Raw genomic sequence first — 14,822 nt, forward strand, 5'->3', positions numbered from 1 at the left:
AAAAAAAAATCCAGGCTATAGTTGCACCAGGTAACCCAAAAAGTAAGAATTTCTCCCTGCTGTCTATTTTAAATTTTTCCTGGAATTCTGTTTTTTTCAGCTTTTTCCTTATTGTGTTTGTGAAAAAAAATAATAAAACATTTTTTTGGGGAGAATTTCAATCCAGCTGCTCGTCGGCGGGCGGGACTTCCGCAGAGTTTCTGTAATTTTCAGACGACACCAGTGCTTGTTATTGTGGATAATTCATGTCCGTTCCTATCTCAATAGTCGATTTCCTCTTTGGATTTTTAATAGCAGACAGCTTAGTTTCGTTCGACCCCCCACCCCCTATAGCAGGTGCTCTGCTGCTCAGCATTACAGCCGTCAGATGGACTTTCGTTCTCCGCCTTATTTATTAAAATAAAAGATCGCTTTTGTCCAGAAACTACAAATAAATGTCATATTATCTATTTAATTTAATAAATCTCAATCACAGAATGTAAAAAAGTAAGTTCATTTTAGACACTTTTTATTACGCTGATCTCACGGCGGGACGCCTGAGCGCGTTAAAACGTATTAACGCATTAATCACGTTTTTTAATCGCACGTGTTAATGTGTTAACTTTCACAGCCCTAGTTTAAATATATATATATATATATATATATAATAGTATATAAAAGTTTTAAAAACTGAGAAAAATATAGAATGCCCTAAAGTTTTGTGAAATTAACAGCTCTTTTTAGATTAGAGGCTAAAAACATGAAATATTTATAGTTTTTAAAATAAAACTATGTTTTTCAATATTATTTTGGGAAAATAGGACAAAAAAAAAATCCCCTTCAAGATGTCTGTGTTTCTGAGCTCATGTGGCAGACGGCACGCGTGTGGCGTCCACGTGCTTCAGAGCGCAGAGTTCACTTCAGACGTGCGGCCACATGTGCGGCGCCCTGCTGTCGTACCAGGCTGTCCCAGCATGTTGGCGAAGCGCATGTCGGAGCTGAGGGCGGGGTACATCTCCATCCAGGAGGACATGGAGTGCAGCTGACCGTGGTCATGGAGCTCGTCCAGAAATTTCTGAAAAACATCCATTTGGTTAAAATAATTTTTTTTTTGATGAAACGTTAAGCTTGGTTCCCCCTTCACCTGAAAGGACTCCCTGTTCTTTCGCTGCCGTCTTCTTTCTCTGAGAAGAGTCTTTTGCTTCTCCTCCTCTTCCTCCTTCTCCAGGGCCCGGATGTGCTCCTCGAAGCAAATGAGGGCGTCCTCTTTGTCCATATCTGCAACCGCAAACAGTGACCATTTCAGAGAAGTCTTCTCACGTCAACATGTTTGGAATCGAACCAAAACATGTTCATACTCTGCAGCTCTTCGTCCTCTGCAAACGTAGGATTGTCGAGCAGATACTGCTGCGCCTCGGACCACGTGGTGCGGTACGTGACGTTGGCCATGTTGTCCAGAATGTTCTTCAGAGCTTCCCAGTTCCTCTTCCTTAGCTGCTTGGCTTGTTCCTGGATTCAACACACATTTTAGTCTGAAACTTAAATATTTTCCTTGGCTAATTTAAAGCCTTACTTTCTCCTTTTTAGCGAGGAAGAAGAGCACATCTTCATAGATCTCCAGTCTGTCTCTCTCAGGAACGCAGCTCCACACTTCCAGCTCTCCAAACATCTGCTCCGCTTTCCTGGAACGCACATTTGGAGCATCCGCACAACATAAACCCACTTGAGGGCAGCATTTCACAGGCAGCTTTTCCCTCTGGTTGTTTTGGTTTATGCCACTCAGGCAGAACTAAATCCAACCATGAAACGATAACATGACGGGGTCAGAATGTAAAAAGATGACGCAACAATCAGAACATTTCTTCTTCTAGAACTATTAAAGGGGGACGAACACGAGGGTACGAAGTCCTTTCTCCAACCGCCTGTTGTGAGTGGTGTCAGGCGGCCGGCTGGTGCCAGCACAACTCTGGAACTGGCTTGTTGTCAAGGTCAACAGTCCCACAGTTCTGGTGACTTTCACCCGTATGCTGAATCAAAGAGGGGATGAAATGGATGCAGATCTGCATCAATATTTCTGTCCTGTTACAGCAGCTTTTGGAACATTTTAAAAACTGATTTAGATCAGAATATTATACAGATTTGCAAAATACTTCTTTTTAATGAAACAGGAAGTTAAAAACAAGGATTTTTTTTCCAAACTAAATTTCAATAAATGGCCAAATAAGGTTCTATTTTTGTGAAAAATATTGCTCTTGACACATCCTACAGCAGGATAAGAGGAACCCAACAGGTTTGTGTCCGTCTGACAGCGTGCAAAAGCCACCAATGACCTTTCCCTGATTCCCTCTGCATAATCACATCGACAATTCACAGCAGCGGCGGCAGCAGCCAGTGAAACATTTACTGCGAGATGACACTTACTTGTATCTGGTGGTGGACGTCATCTTTTCATGGTTTTCCAGGAATCTCTGAAAGGTCTCTTTGGACTCCTTGTATTTAATCCGAGCCTCCTCCTTTTCTTCCTTTTCAGTTTGAACTTTGTAGGCGTTGAAGGCCTGCTTCTTTTCACTCAGCTTGGGAAGCGCGCTGTTTATTTAGAAGGAGTATTCGAGGTCAGAGATGATGCGGCTCTGACCTGGAATAGTCGGATAAATGAAACCCTTGGGAATATTCTTACCTGTAGCGAGGATCGTTGATAATCAGTTTCATGGCCTGCTCCCAAGAGGAGTTTGATGAAACACCCTAAAACGGAGGAAATCAAAGCATGATGGAGTCAATTAAACTGAAATGATTTGGGAAGAAAACATAAAACACAAGGAAGAAACAATGATTTCTGCTGCAATACATTTTCTTAATTACTAATGGAGGCCGGGTTAAGAGGTGTGGAGTGGCAATAATTCAAGAAGTGCCACGAGGACTTATATAAGTGCCCTTTCAGCCACAGGAGTAAGTCCTTCATCCATTATGAACTGATTCCACTGTGTGCCTCTGTCTTGTCAGTTGTCACAGTTATTCTATCTCACTGAGGCGCGCCGCTTTCCCTCAGTGTCTTAATCCCAGACATCACCGTGCCGGTGATCCAATAAAGCTAATCATAAAGACAGAGCCATTAAGATCTTGAAGGAAATGGCAAGCAATCTCAGAGGAGAGCCCTGTGCACAAAATTAAAAAGCAACTAAATATAGCCGCTTTCAAGGTGGGTGGTGCTCAGCTGCCTGCAAACGGAGCACGTTCACAGCAACAGGAGGTGAAGCTTAGCAGACCTCCCAAAGGCTGAAGAGCGGAGGACGGATTAGATCACGATACCAGGGAGAGGGAACGCAACCGCAAACATGACTATGACTAAAACCAGGATGATCAGCATTTTACACCATAAGTTATATTTCAGATACTAAATGATGAGGCTAAATCTATGGTTTACACAGACATAAAGTGTGGAAACATATTTTTAAAATATCATTTTGAATATTTTGATGCTTTAAACAAAATTATTTACAGAAAAGTTTATGAAAATGCACATTTCAGGCTTCCACATTCAAAGTTCTTGCATTGACGAGTAGCTATGCAAGTTTCTACCACTATTTTTGGGCTCTACGTACAAAAAGTCTTTCATATATTGGAGTAAAGCTGTGAAAGAACAAGCCTGGAGCAAGATTTACAATGCTTCAACATTTCACTCCAAGTCTCTTCCAGGTGGAAGGAGTAAGTGCAATTGTAAACAGTAGAAAAAGAAGAAGAACTAGGCTTAAATAAGATGAATTTAATACCTAAAGCTGGCACTTATGTCTGTGTGGAGTTTTGACAAATAAATAACGCCATAACTTTTCCAATATATTTGTTGCATTACTTTAAAATAAAATGGTTAATCCAACCATTGTCTGTTATTATTTTAATAATAGTGTTTGGATTTCCGTTTCCTACGGTGGAGGAAAACTCAGCAGTTTGGTGATGCCACTCAAGTGGTGCTTACGAAGGGCAGTAGTGCTAATCCGGGTCGGTAGTGATGTTCTCTGACAACTCGGATACCATAATGTAGGAAAGTGGGAACATAAAAAAAAAAAAGATGAAAGTTGGAAGTGTCCAAATCAATATCTGCATGCAGAACTTGTGTTTCATGGCAGCGCTGAGCACCTGAAGAGCGACTGACTGAGTATAGTAACACTGAAGAGTGATCGTCGTCTAGGTAACCTAAGCTAACATTAGTGCAAACTTATTAGCTAAATGTTTTCTGTGCATCCCTACAACTTCTACCCCTTTAGACTGAAATTTGAAGATCTGCTCTCAAAAGAAATCAAGTCTTTCTGCAAGACGGGTAGAAATGCTAAGGCTACTAGGCTACTAGCAAAAGCATCAAACAGTTTGAAATTATATCGAGTCAGAGTAAAGTAAAGTTGAACACAGTTGTGAGCATTAAGCACCACAAAATGCACTTTTGTTATATTTTAGTCAGTGAGACCAAAACTTGATCTTTTGTGAAGGAATGTATTTGTTTAATTTGATTAAAGCCTTGTTTATATGCCAGAAACAAATTAAAAGTTTAATAAACTATTGTCCTTATTGTCTTTATTTTTAGTTATCATATATCATAAACAAGTTTAAAGCTAATGATGGTTAAGATGTGTGTTTTACGTCCAGTCTGGTTAGTCGACTGATCGGGAAAAATAATCGCTCACCTTTTCCTTCAGCAGCTCTTTGAAAGCCTGCTTGGCCTCCTCCTTGGTGTTCCATTTGTACGTTTTCTTCTGGAGTTCCGGCGGCTCTTCTTTAGTAACCTTAACACTGAAAGCAAACAAAGCCTCTGATAAATCGCTCACTGACCCACTTTAAAATCTATCTAACCCTACACGGATTTTTCTTGTCTACAAATATTGTTCCAGCAAGTAAAAAAAAAGTTGATTTGTCAATCTGGGTGTTGTTTTGTTTTCAGGAACGTGCGAAACACTTTGAAATGGAAAAGCGTTTAGTGATAGCAAATGTGTTTTGGATCAGGTCTCACTGACCTCTATGAACTTTACACCTCCTTCTGTGGAGGATTTCTACAGTAGTTTGTAGTGGCACCTTAAGGTGGAAAACGTGGCATCTTGATGCATTTAGAGATCATTTTTCACTTTTGAGATTTTGCTTTAATTAAGGGTTCACAATCTAAAAATGTGACCAGTTATGATTAGACAGGAAATATGAGACTAAAGAAATAAAAAGTCTTGATTTTTAAAATATATTTAGTAAAATGAAAAAAAACAGCCTTTTTTGCATGTGACTGCAGACACTAAAAGCTCAACCTTACAACCCCAAAATGCTGTCAGCTATTTAAAGTCACGTAGAAGCGCTGTTGCTTGCGAAATGCAACTTGGGATCAACATATCAATAGAACTAATCAACACAAAAAATGGCTTCCATTCTAGCTTATTACTACCATTTTTGTACTTAACTGCTTTAAAACTAACCATGATAAGTTTTCTATCAAAAGATTTCTGTTGAATCTGTCAAAAACATGAAGGACTTCCTTAACTCTTTTTGATGTACTTATGAATAGCTGTGGTGCACAGATATAAAAATCCTTAATTCAGATTCGATCTTAAAGTCTATTAGAAGTTCAGGCCTGCAAACAAAAATAATTTTTAGTCCTTTCTTTCAAATATGACTGCTTGTAGTGTTTTACCTGGCTGTACTCTCTGTCACAGCTGAACTCTCGGTGGAAACCGCAGGTGCATCTGTGGTCTTAACCTCAGCTGCTGGATGCACGGTCACCTGGGACGGGAGCTCCTCTGAGACGACTGCAGCAGCCGCCGCCGCCGCCGTTGCTACAGCGGTTGTCTCCACCTCTGTTGCGGCGGCCAACGTAGTCGTGTTGTCTGTTTGCACTGTAGGAGTAGCAGCAGTTCCCGGCGCCACGGCTGCCGCCTCTGCCGTTCTGAAGGTTAAAAAAAAACAAATTATTTTACAGCTTCTAGTTTCATGATCACCAAGAAAATTACTCATTTTCACTTTTTGACATTTATTGCAAAAGTGTAGAAAGTAATCCAGGATAAAATGAGGAACGTACCCGTTCTCCTCTGCTTTGATCATAGCTGGAACAGAGAAGAAGTGCCTCATAAAGACAAGCTCAGATATTATCTCACATAGAAACTAATTATCGATGGTGAAAGGGGTCATTCACCAAACATTTCACGGTTTAAGGTTGCTTTATTTTCACACGAAAGAACCGCTTACCTTCCAGATCCTCCAGCTCTTTGGGTTTGGTCCATCTGGATTCCTTCGTTTGAGAGTTGTAGTAATAAGGCTTCCCCGTGTCTGACTTGTACTCCTTCCAGTGGCATTTAGACAACAGTTGCTATGGAGGAAAAAATATGATTTCTGGTATAAAATCTAAAAGAAACCAAACTATCTTCATATAAATGTACATTTAGTAGCACTTTATAAACCATTTTTTATTTTTTTTCAGCTGTAATCGCTTGGGACTGTGTTATAGGTTGTGATCATCGTGGCATGAGCGTTTCTGTACCTCTGCAGGAGATTTAAGGTCATCAGGTTTCTCCCATGTGGACTGTTTGGTTTCTGTGTTGTAATAATATGTTTTCCCATCCAGCGATTTATGTTCTGTCCAAACGGACTTCTAAAGCAAAGAAGAACAACTTTAAATCGACTGTTTTAGAGGTAAAAGAAAAAAACGTTTTTGTTTTTAAATGTGAACAAACCTTTTTTGGTTGTTCTTCCTGCGAAGATCCATTTGTGGCGGTCTGCCAGGAAAAAAAAACAGCAATAAAGTCAGAAATAGGATGAAATAAAAACATGAAGTAAGTAAATTGTATGAAAGTTGATACACTGATCCACTCACAGTAGTTCCCGGTGCAGCAACTGTCAAAATCGACACAAAAAAGACAATGTAAGCGTGAAATGAACATAAAAGCAGTAAAGTACGGAAGCCGGAAACGGCCTGCCCTACTTTTTTTTTGAGCGTTTTCTCATTGTAACGAGATCCATCTGTTTTAAGTTTCTTTATTTTGTGGTTAACGACAAAGACAGTAGAAGAATAAACTCCACAGACGTTTTTTTAGTTTATTTCTTTATTGATTTATTAGCTCCACAAATGCCTACAGAACCTAGAGCCGACGAGCTTCTCTGCGCGGTGCATTCTCTGATTTCCAGACATTAACAGCCACTCTGCAAAAACTAAGTTCGTGACAGCACCTTTTTATTTTTTTATACAATCTGCAGAAAAACAAAGTTTTTCAGAAAAAATGCAGACATTAATTAATTGATAATGTATGTACCAGCCAGACCTCTCCACTCATCTGGATAACTCATCTTTTATCCGTGAACGCACCAGTAAGAACCATCATAACCCTGGGCCGACGAGTGTCTCTACCAGTGGAACTTATCCATTTATAATTGATTCATTGAATGCTTTTCAACATTTTCTCTGATAAACTGCTTTGTTTTGCTGCAGAAAAATGACAAAAATATATTACAGGGTACTGAGTTGGGCTGTTTGGGTCCGCTAATGTCTGGAGCTCAGTGAACGCACTACGCAGAGACGCTAGTCCGCCCTGGGTTCTGTCATTAGGGCTTTAAGGGAAATAAATGCAGAGTGGATGGTGCATGTGATGGACTTTCGGTGTTTGAGGAGTGTAGATCCACAAAAAAAAAGACAAAAAACACTTTTGAGGAGTGTTTTCTTCTGCTGTTTTTGTCGTTAACCATAAAATAAAGAGACTTAAAACAGGAAACAGGTCTTGGGGTCTCAGTGCTGGAAAGGAAGAGAGGGACACTACAATATATTCTTCATTATCTCGTTAACACAAGAAAAAGTAGGCTAGGCCTTTTCTGGCTTCTGTAGTGAGAAAAATTAATAATAAAAATACTAAAGATTTTACCTGTTGAATCGACACCAGGCTGGGGAGAAAAAAAAAAGTATTAGTCATGATTTAAATTAAGAGACGTTAAGTACAACTGACAGAAATGAAACAAAAAAGCTATTCAGATTAATGTGTACTCTCAATGAGATAGCAAAAACAAATTCATGCTTTCCAAGAATGTCCTCCATTTCCAAATTCCATTTCACCCCCTTTATAAAACCGATTACACCTTTTTATTCTTGGCGTGAAAATGGCCTTCATGCTGTTACATTATGAAATATAACAATTTTTTGGCGTTATTTCAAGAAGTTTTTCCCAACTTGAATAATCGTGTTTTTTCAGTATGAAAAAAGGATTGTAAAAATTACCGGTCCCGTTGGCTGTACAGTCGCAGCTGGGATGCGAGGAGCCATCATCATTCCTGGCATCATAGGTGGCAACATGCCTGGCATCTAATAAAAGGAGCATCATGAAATATTCATTTTGCATTTCCATACTAGTGACGAGCAATAACACCCGGAATGAGAAAGCATGACTGTGTAAAGGGCTGGTTTTCAATGAGGAGAAGGAAACTTTGAAGCCAAGTATGCGATGCTTGTCTAAAGAAATCCAACCACAGTGAACAAAAAGCTCATTTCAGATCTCTAGATCTGTCACTTAGCATAAACACCTAATGAAGATTTTTGAAAATGTTTAATGTAATTCTAAAAAGTATTTTCAAGTGTTTCAATCACAAAATCTTTTTTAATGAAAAATAGAATTAGATCAAATTCATTTTAAAATACAGAATATGTATTTCTGCTTACTTTTTGCTTACTTGTCTCTTACGTGTTATTATAGTCATTAACTGCATTTATGGAAGTGTCTACATTTTTGTCACAATTATAATGCAAGGACAAATAACCCCAAACAAGATATTGTTTTACTAAAAAGCTTCCAATTTCACTCCCTTTAGGTTAAAAAAAATGCAGAAAGCCGCATTTCACAGTTCAGATGCCCTACAAACACACCTGTCCCATTGGTGGGGCTGCCATCGGTGGCATTATGCCAGGGGGCATTATACCAGGTGGCATTGGAGTCATGCTGGGGGGTCGCTGACCCATAGGGGGCATTCCCATTGGAGCAAAATGAGGAGGTATTCCTGGTGGTCCCATCTGGTAAAGCGAAAAGAGAAGAAAAAAATATATAATTCATGTCGGACTACAGATAAATAACAACAGGTTTGCAACACTTACATATGGAGGAGGTATTGTTGAGGGCGGTACGGCCGGATAAGCCGGGGTTTGGCTCGGGCCGTTGTTAGCTTCTGTTGAAGACTGTCGAGAACCAGAAACAAAACAGTCAGAGAATCCATAACGGAATATAGTTTGGAAAAGTCACTTAGGAGTAATTTAAGAAAACAAACCAGTTTAAGTTAACCAATTACTTAATTGAACAACAATCGGCTCGACAAATAAATCTGATTTACTGTAATTTAGTTGCATGAAAGTGCAGTGTAGAAAAAAATATCTGCATCACAACTACATGACTACAACTAAATTAAGAATAACATTATTACTTTCATAAATGAATGCTGAAGATATTCAAGACCAATCAGTATCATTGAAAAATCAATCCAATATTTTAATGATAAATTTAGTATTTTTCTGTAAAAAAAAGAAATAAATATTTTGCTTTTTATTTTAGAGTGTCATGTAAGAGAATTGTTAAAAAAATGCAGACATACATTTTAAAAACATGATAGGATTGTAGAATTTGATAGTGTTAATTGGGATTAAAATAAATCATTTTACCTCTTTGCTATGATCTTAATTTCACTGAATATTCGAAACCTTCATTTAACCTATTGGTTTAGGCTTTCATTTGAAACTGAAGCTTCTCTGACTGGCCAGACAATCAACATTTAGCACAATCGCACAATGGATTTGTCAGGAAGACGACAACAAAACAAGCCGAGTCACAAAACTGTATTCTCTCTGCTTTATACTCAGCATTTCGATTCTGTGATAGAAGTTAACAAAACAATTTCTGGTGCAACAAGCCACTGTGAGTTTTTAGAATTATATTTTTAGTTTCAGTCTAAATGAAGAAACTTCGCTATTATATACACTACATTGCCAAAAGTATTTGCTCACCATCAACATGATCAGAATCAGGTGTCCACCTGGTCTGGCCACAGGTGTATCAAATCAAGCACTTAGGCATGCAGACTGTTTTTTACAAACATTGGTGAAAGAATGTTCCTCTCTCAGGAGCTCAGTGAATTCCAGTGTGGAACTGTCATAGGATGCCACCTCTGCAACAAATCCAGTCGTGACATCTCCTAAATATTCCACAGTCAACTGTCAGCTCTACAAGAACAACATGGAAGAGTTTGGGAACAACAATAACTCAGCCACCAAGTAGTCGGCCATGTAAACTGATGGAGAGGGGTCAGAAGATGCTGAAGTGCAAAGTGGTCACCAATTTTCTGCTCAGTCAGTGGCTGCAGAGCTCCAAACTTCATGTGACCCTCAGATTAGTCCAAGTACAGAACGCAGAGAGCATCATGGAATGGGTTTCCATGGCCGAGCAGCTGCATCCAAGCCACACCTCACCAAGTGCAATGCAAAGCGTTGATGCAGTGGTGTAAAGCATGTCACCACTGGACTCTAGAGCAGTGGAGACACCTTCTCTGGAGTGAAGAATCACACTTTCCAATCTGGAAATCTGATGGACCAGTCTGGATTAGGAGGTTGCCAGGAGGACGGGACATTTCAGACTGCATTGAGCTGAGTATGAAATTTGGTGGAGGAGGAATAATGGCGTGGGCTTGTTTTTTGGGCCCTTAGTTCCAGTGAAAGGAACCCAACCTTGTGGGAGTCTTATGGGGGACTGTGCACCAGTGCACAAAGCAAGGTCCATAAAGACATGGAGGACAGAGTGTGGTGTGGATGAACTGCACAGAGTCCCGACCTGAACCCCATAAAACACCTTTGGGATGAATTAGAGCAGAGACAGAGCCAGGCCTTCTCTACCTACATCAGTGTGTGTCCTGACCAATGTGCTTTTAGAAGAATGGTCCAAAATTCCTATAAAACACTTCTATCTTGTGGACAGTCTTCCCAAAAGAGTTGAAGCTGTGATAGCTGCAAATGGTGGACCAACATCATACTGAACTCTATGGGTTAGGAATGGGATGGCACTTCAGTTTACATGTGAGTCAAGACAGGTGAGCCAATACTTTTGGTAATATGGCGTATCTGTGATTACAAGGAGGAAAAACCACTGACATATTTTGTGACAAAAATTAAGAGGGTTAAGTGAGCTGTTCCAAACATCGTCTGTAGCACTAATAGACACGTTTAGGTTTTGTTTCCAGAAAATAGGCCCTTTTTCTGCAACAGTTTTTTACACTAACCTTTTTAATTTAACATTGGGCACAGAGAATCAGACCAAGTACACAAACATCATCTTAAAAAACCTCTGAACCTACAATTTTCCAACAAAACAGTCATGCTATGAAGCATGTTTGGTTTAAAGTGCAGCTATAAAAAAAAAAAACAAAAAAAAAACAAAAAAAAAACACTGAAAAGAGAAACCTCCCTTAGTGGATACCGTAAGTATAAAAACATATCACATAATGTTTTAATGTTTTGTTTTGTTTTTTTTCGGAAAAAAAGAGAGAGAAATTACTTGATCACTTTGTTTTGTCACACTTCAGCATTTGGCCTGATTTCTATTTGTATTCTTAATTCTCTTCATTTAATTGTTTTATAATGTGTGGGGTCAGGGAGTTATAGGCATTGTGTGATTTTATAACATTTGTGAAAAATTTAATTCGTTTTTCAATTCGAATTTTTCCAAGGTAAAGCCCTTTGTGAAACCAACGTATAATAAGCAATTTATAAATAAAGGTTAATTTGATTTTCCTTCTTCGTATGATTTTCTTACACAATACATGTTACAAATAGCATATAATTAAACCTGCTTAAGCTATAGATAAATAATTCATTTTAAAATAATTCTAAAAGCTTGATTGAATTTAGAAATTAAACAATTTTCTGGTTAATACTTGTGACATTTTTGTCCATTTATATATACACCCCACTAAAAAGCATAACAAAAGTCTATCTGAGAGCATTAGAAGTAAAAAGCATCATTGAGGACAAAATTGCTCTATTTTTGGAAAGCTCTTTATCTACTTTTAGTATTTTGGTTACTTAGCAAAATAGATACAATTTATTCAATTATAACTAATGAAGGCACACTAATAACTTCAGCATACTTTTTGCTATAGAAATGATCCAGCTATCATATCTTTCAGCTCTGAGTGAACATACAACCATGAAAATAGTTATGATCAAAATAAAATGTTCAGATTTATATTGCAACTAGCATTTTAGCAAAAAAACATTGAAACATTTATGCACAGTTGTTGTATTTTTTTTCACATGTATACATTAATTTTGCAATTCCCATACATACATTCATTCATACATATATATTACTTGTTTGTAACATAGACTGTATAGTTTATCATTATTTTACAAGTTAAAATATAGCATCTACAACTGCAATCACTGACATGTTTTAGCAATAAAAACAATTTAGTTATTCGTAGTCAAAATAATTTGTTTCCCAAATAAAGTCTTAAAATAGTATAAATAATTTGTTTTAATTATTTCCATTTAACCTTTTCATAACAATATAAAAGCTAGCGAGTTATAGTTATCTTATAACGCATTTTCAAGGGCTAGATGTCACATCAAAAGGGGCAAAACATTGAAAAGTGTAAATTACAGTTTCTGGTAAACAAAAAAGTATCTAGTGAAATAGATTATCATAAAATATAAAAAAGTTGGCCCCTATTCCTAATTATCCCTTTCTAACAATCTCTTTCTATTCTTTCTTAAGCAACTTGGTAATTGTTATAACAATGATTTGGGCTAGGTCTATGCTCTGGCTTAAACGAGATAACAATTAGCCTATACACAAAGACAACTTTACGCTAAATACACAAATTATGAACTCCAACAATGACTAATCAAAATTTATTTTACGTTTTATAGTTTATTCTTTCCCTACTACAGTTATTCTTCCAGGTGATAGTCGATCACATTAGATGACGCTAACTAGGCTACATGCTAACAAAACAAGCTAACACCTCGTTTTTGAGTTGAAATGTTCAACTCTTCTACAATAAAGCGGAGGATAGTTTTAAAATGAACTTCTAGAAGTATTGAATTTAGAGCCATAAAATGTATTTAGCGCATATCACGAGCATAAAAACTAGTAGTTAAAGCAACGGCACTTACCATGTTGCCTCAATGAACCTCCGACAAATGTGAGCAGCGGCACATCCCAACAAGGAGCCGAGCGATTGGTTGAAGCTGCTTCCGGTGAAAAGAGGTCAAAGGTTTGAGCTCATAAGCGTCAGTTTGCTTTGAAGATGCGCAGACATGCGCATCAACAGAAATGAAGGAAAGAGATTCGAAATAAAGATAAATACACGAATTTATCACATATTGTACAAAATAAAAGTGAAGTAAATAAAACAAATTAAATCTAGTTCAACCGAATTTAATGTAAAATAATTTACATATATTTTTCTATTTAAAAACTAATATTGTCTCGAATAGATTAGAATAGAATAGAATAGAATAGAATAGAATAGAGTCTGCAGAGAGTGATTCCATGTCTGAATTTAATGCAAACCACCAGTCACACTCAGAAGACAGTAAAAATAATTACATAAAAACAATGTGGTACAAATAAAACCAAGTAAAAAACAGATTATTGGACATAATAAAAATACGTGTGTGATAAATAAAACTTCTAAAAATACTAATGATAAAAGATAAAAGATAAATAAAATGTAAATAAAAAGTACAGAATAAATAAAATGTACAGTCAATAATAAGTAGCAAAATAAACTGGTGCATCAGCAGATATTTTAATGCTTTTTTTCAATAACAGTAATTTAAATAAATATGTTTACTCTCTTTTTGACAATTACTAAAAAATAATACACCTAGAGTTTATTTTATGAAGCATACTAGAGTACAATTATAGGAAGTTTACTCAGATGGACCATGTACATGTAGAGTAGGAAGTATACCAACTAAATACTTCTTCAGACCAAATTGAAATTTTAAAGTATTTTAAATTTAAATTTGCATTTAGTACAGGGGCAACTCCAGAGCCACTTGAGGCTCTCTTGCCCTTCCATAGTGGCACTCCGGCTAAAGAAAGATAAAATAATAATATTTTTTTCAAGTAAGAGTTAGTAAATTAGAATTTATGTAATTAATATTAGTTAAACTTATAAATATATGGCTCGAAGATAAACTATGTAAAGGTTTTTACGTCCTTGCTGACTTGGAGAAGTCTTGTTTGCTCTATATATGCTTCCTCCAAAACACTCCGATATCCAATACTCAGCAAAACTTTGGTAAAAAGTCTGATAATTTATTAATTTAAAGCACATATTATCTTATGCAGTCCAGAGGTGCACTGGGATGATCCGGTCTGGCACAAGCAGTCTTTTATTTTGAAAGGAAATCATGCGATCTTCTGTCAAACATAAAAAGTAATTTCACATGTTGAGAAAATGCTAGTTTCTTTTTATATTACTGTTTTTATTAATGCCATAAAAGAAGCATAATTCACATTTATTTTTAATATAGAAATACTTGTAATACACTCAAATAGACTAATTTTGCTAAAGATCAACAGATTACTTAACATTAACTTAAAGCTTGAACCTATTTAGTAATCTGAAAATAACATTCTGCCAAAGAAGAACTTAAGAAATGTCAGAAAAAGTTTATTTTAATGTTAAGAATCATGATCTAAGGGGGATTTCCTGATCCATTCTATGAACAAGGTACAGTGAAAATGAGTTGGTAAAAATGATGGTTGCTAAATAAGAAAAAAAACCCCAATAACAATAAATTTGTAAAAAATGGACAGTAAAAAAATCTTTTATTTTGATTCGTTTTAACT

At 37.0% G+C, this 14,822-nt stretch overlaps 1 protein-coding gene across 4 annotated transcripts in view; it reads right to left on the bottom strand.

The window, feature by feature from the left end:
- The window catches only part of prpf40a (PRP40 pre-mRNA processing factor 40 homolog A), a 15,583-nt gene extending 2,359 nt beyond the window's left edge, over window positions 1-13,224 (bottom strand). For all 4 annotated transcript variants that reach the window (XM_024287015.1, XM_024287013.1, XM_024287014.1 and 1 more), the window contains exons 1-18: window positions 13,133-13,224; window positions 9,071-9,151; window positions 8,846-8,989; window positions 8,204-8,287; window positions 7,854-7,872; window positions 6,815-6,834; window positions 6,675-6,716; window positions 6,482-6,592; window positions 6,190-6,310; window positions 6,023-6,047; window positions 5,639-5,890; window positions 4,653-4,758; window positions 2,657-2,721; window positions 2,401-2,565; window positions 1,553-1,661; window positions 1,338-1,488; window positions 1,124-1,257; window positions 940-1,054 (exon numbers count right to left, since the gene is read on the bottom strand). In XM_024287015.1, coding sequence (XP_024142783.1) covers window positions 940-1,054; window positions 1,124-1,257; window positions 1,338-1,488; window positions 1,553-1,661; window positions 2,401-2,565; window positions 2,657-2,721; window positions 4,653-4,758; window positions 5,639-5,890; window positions 6,023-6,047; window positions 6,190-6,310; window positions 6,482-6,592; window positions 6,675-6,716; window positions 6,815-6,834; window positions 7,854-7,872; window positions 8,204-8,287; window positions 8,846-8,989; window positions 9,071-9,151; window positions 13,133-13,135 — 1,747 coding nt within the window. In that variant the 5' untranslated portion in view covers window positions 13,136-13,224. The remainder of the gene's footprint in view (window positions 1-939; window positions 1,055-1,123; window positions 1,258-1,337; window positions 1,489-1,552; window positions 1,662-2,400; window positions 2,566-2,656; window positions 2,722-4,652; window positions 4,759-5,638; window positions 5,891-6,022; window positions 6,048-6,189; window positions 6,311-6,481; window positions 6,593-6,674; window positions 6,717-6,814; window positions 6,835-7,853; window positions 7,873-8,203; window positions 8,288-8,845; window positions 8,990-9,070; window positions 9,152-13,132) is intronic.
- Window positions 13,225-14,822: the final 1,598 nt, after the last annotated feature.

This window comes from Oryzias melastigma, linkage group LG21, assembly GCF_002922805.2.
Source record: "Oryzias melastigma strain HK-1 linkage group LG21, ASM292280v2, whole genome shotgun sequence".
Classification (NCBI taxonomy): Eukaryota; Metazoa; Chordata; class Actinopteri; order Beloniformes; family Adrianichthyidae; genus Oryzias; species Oryzias melastigma.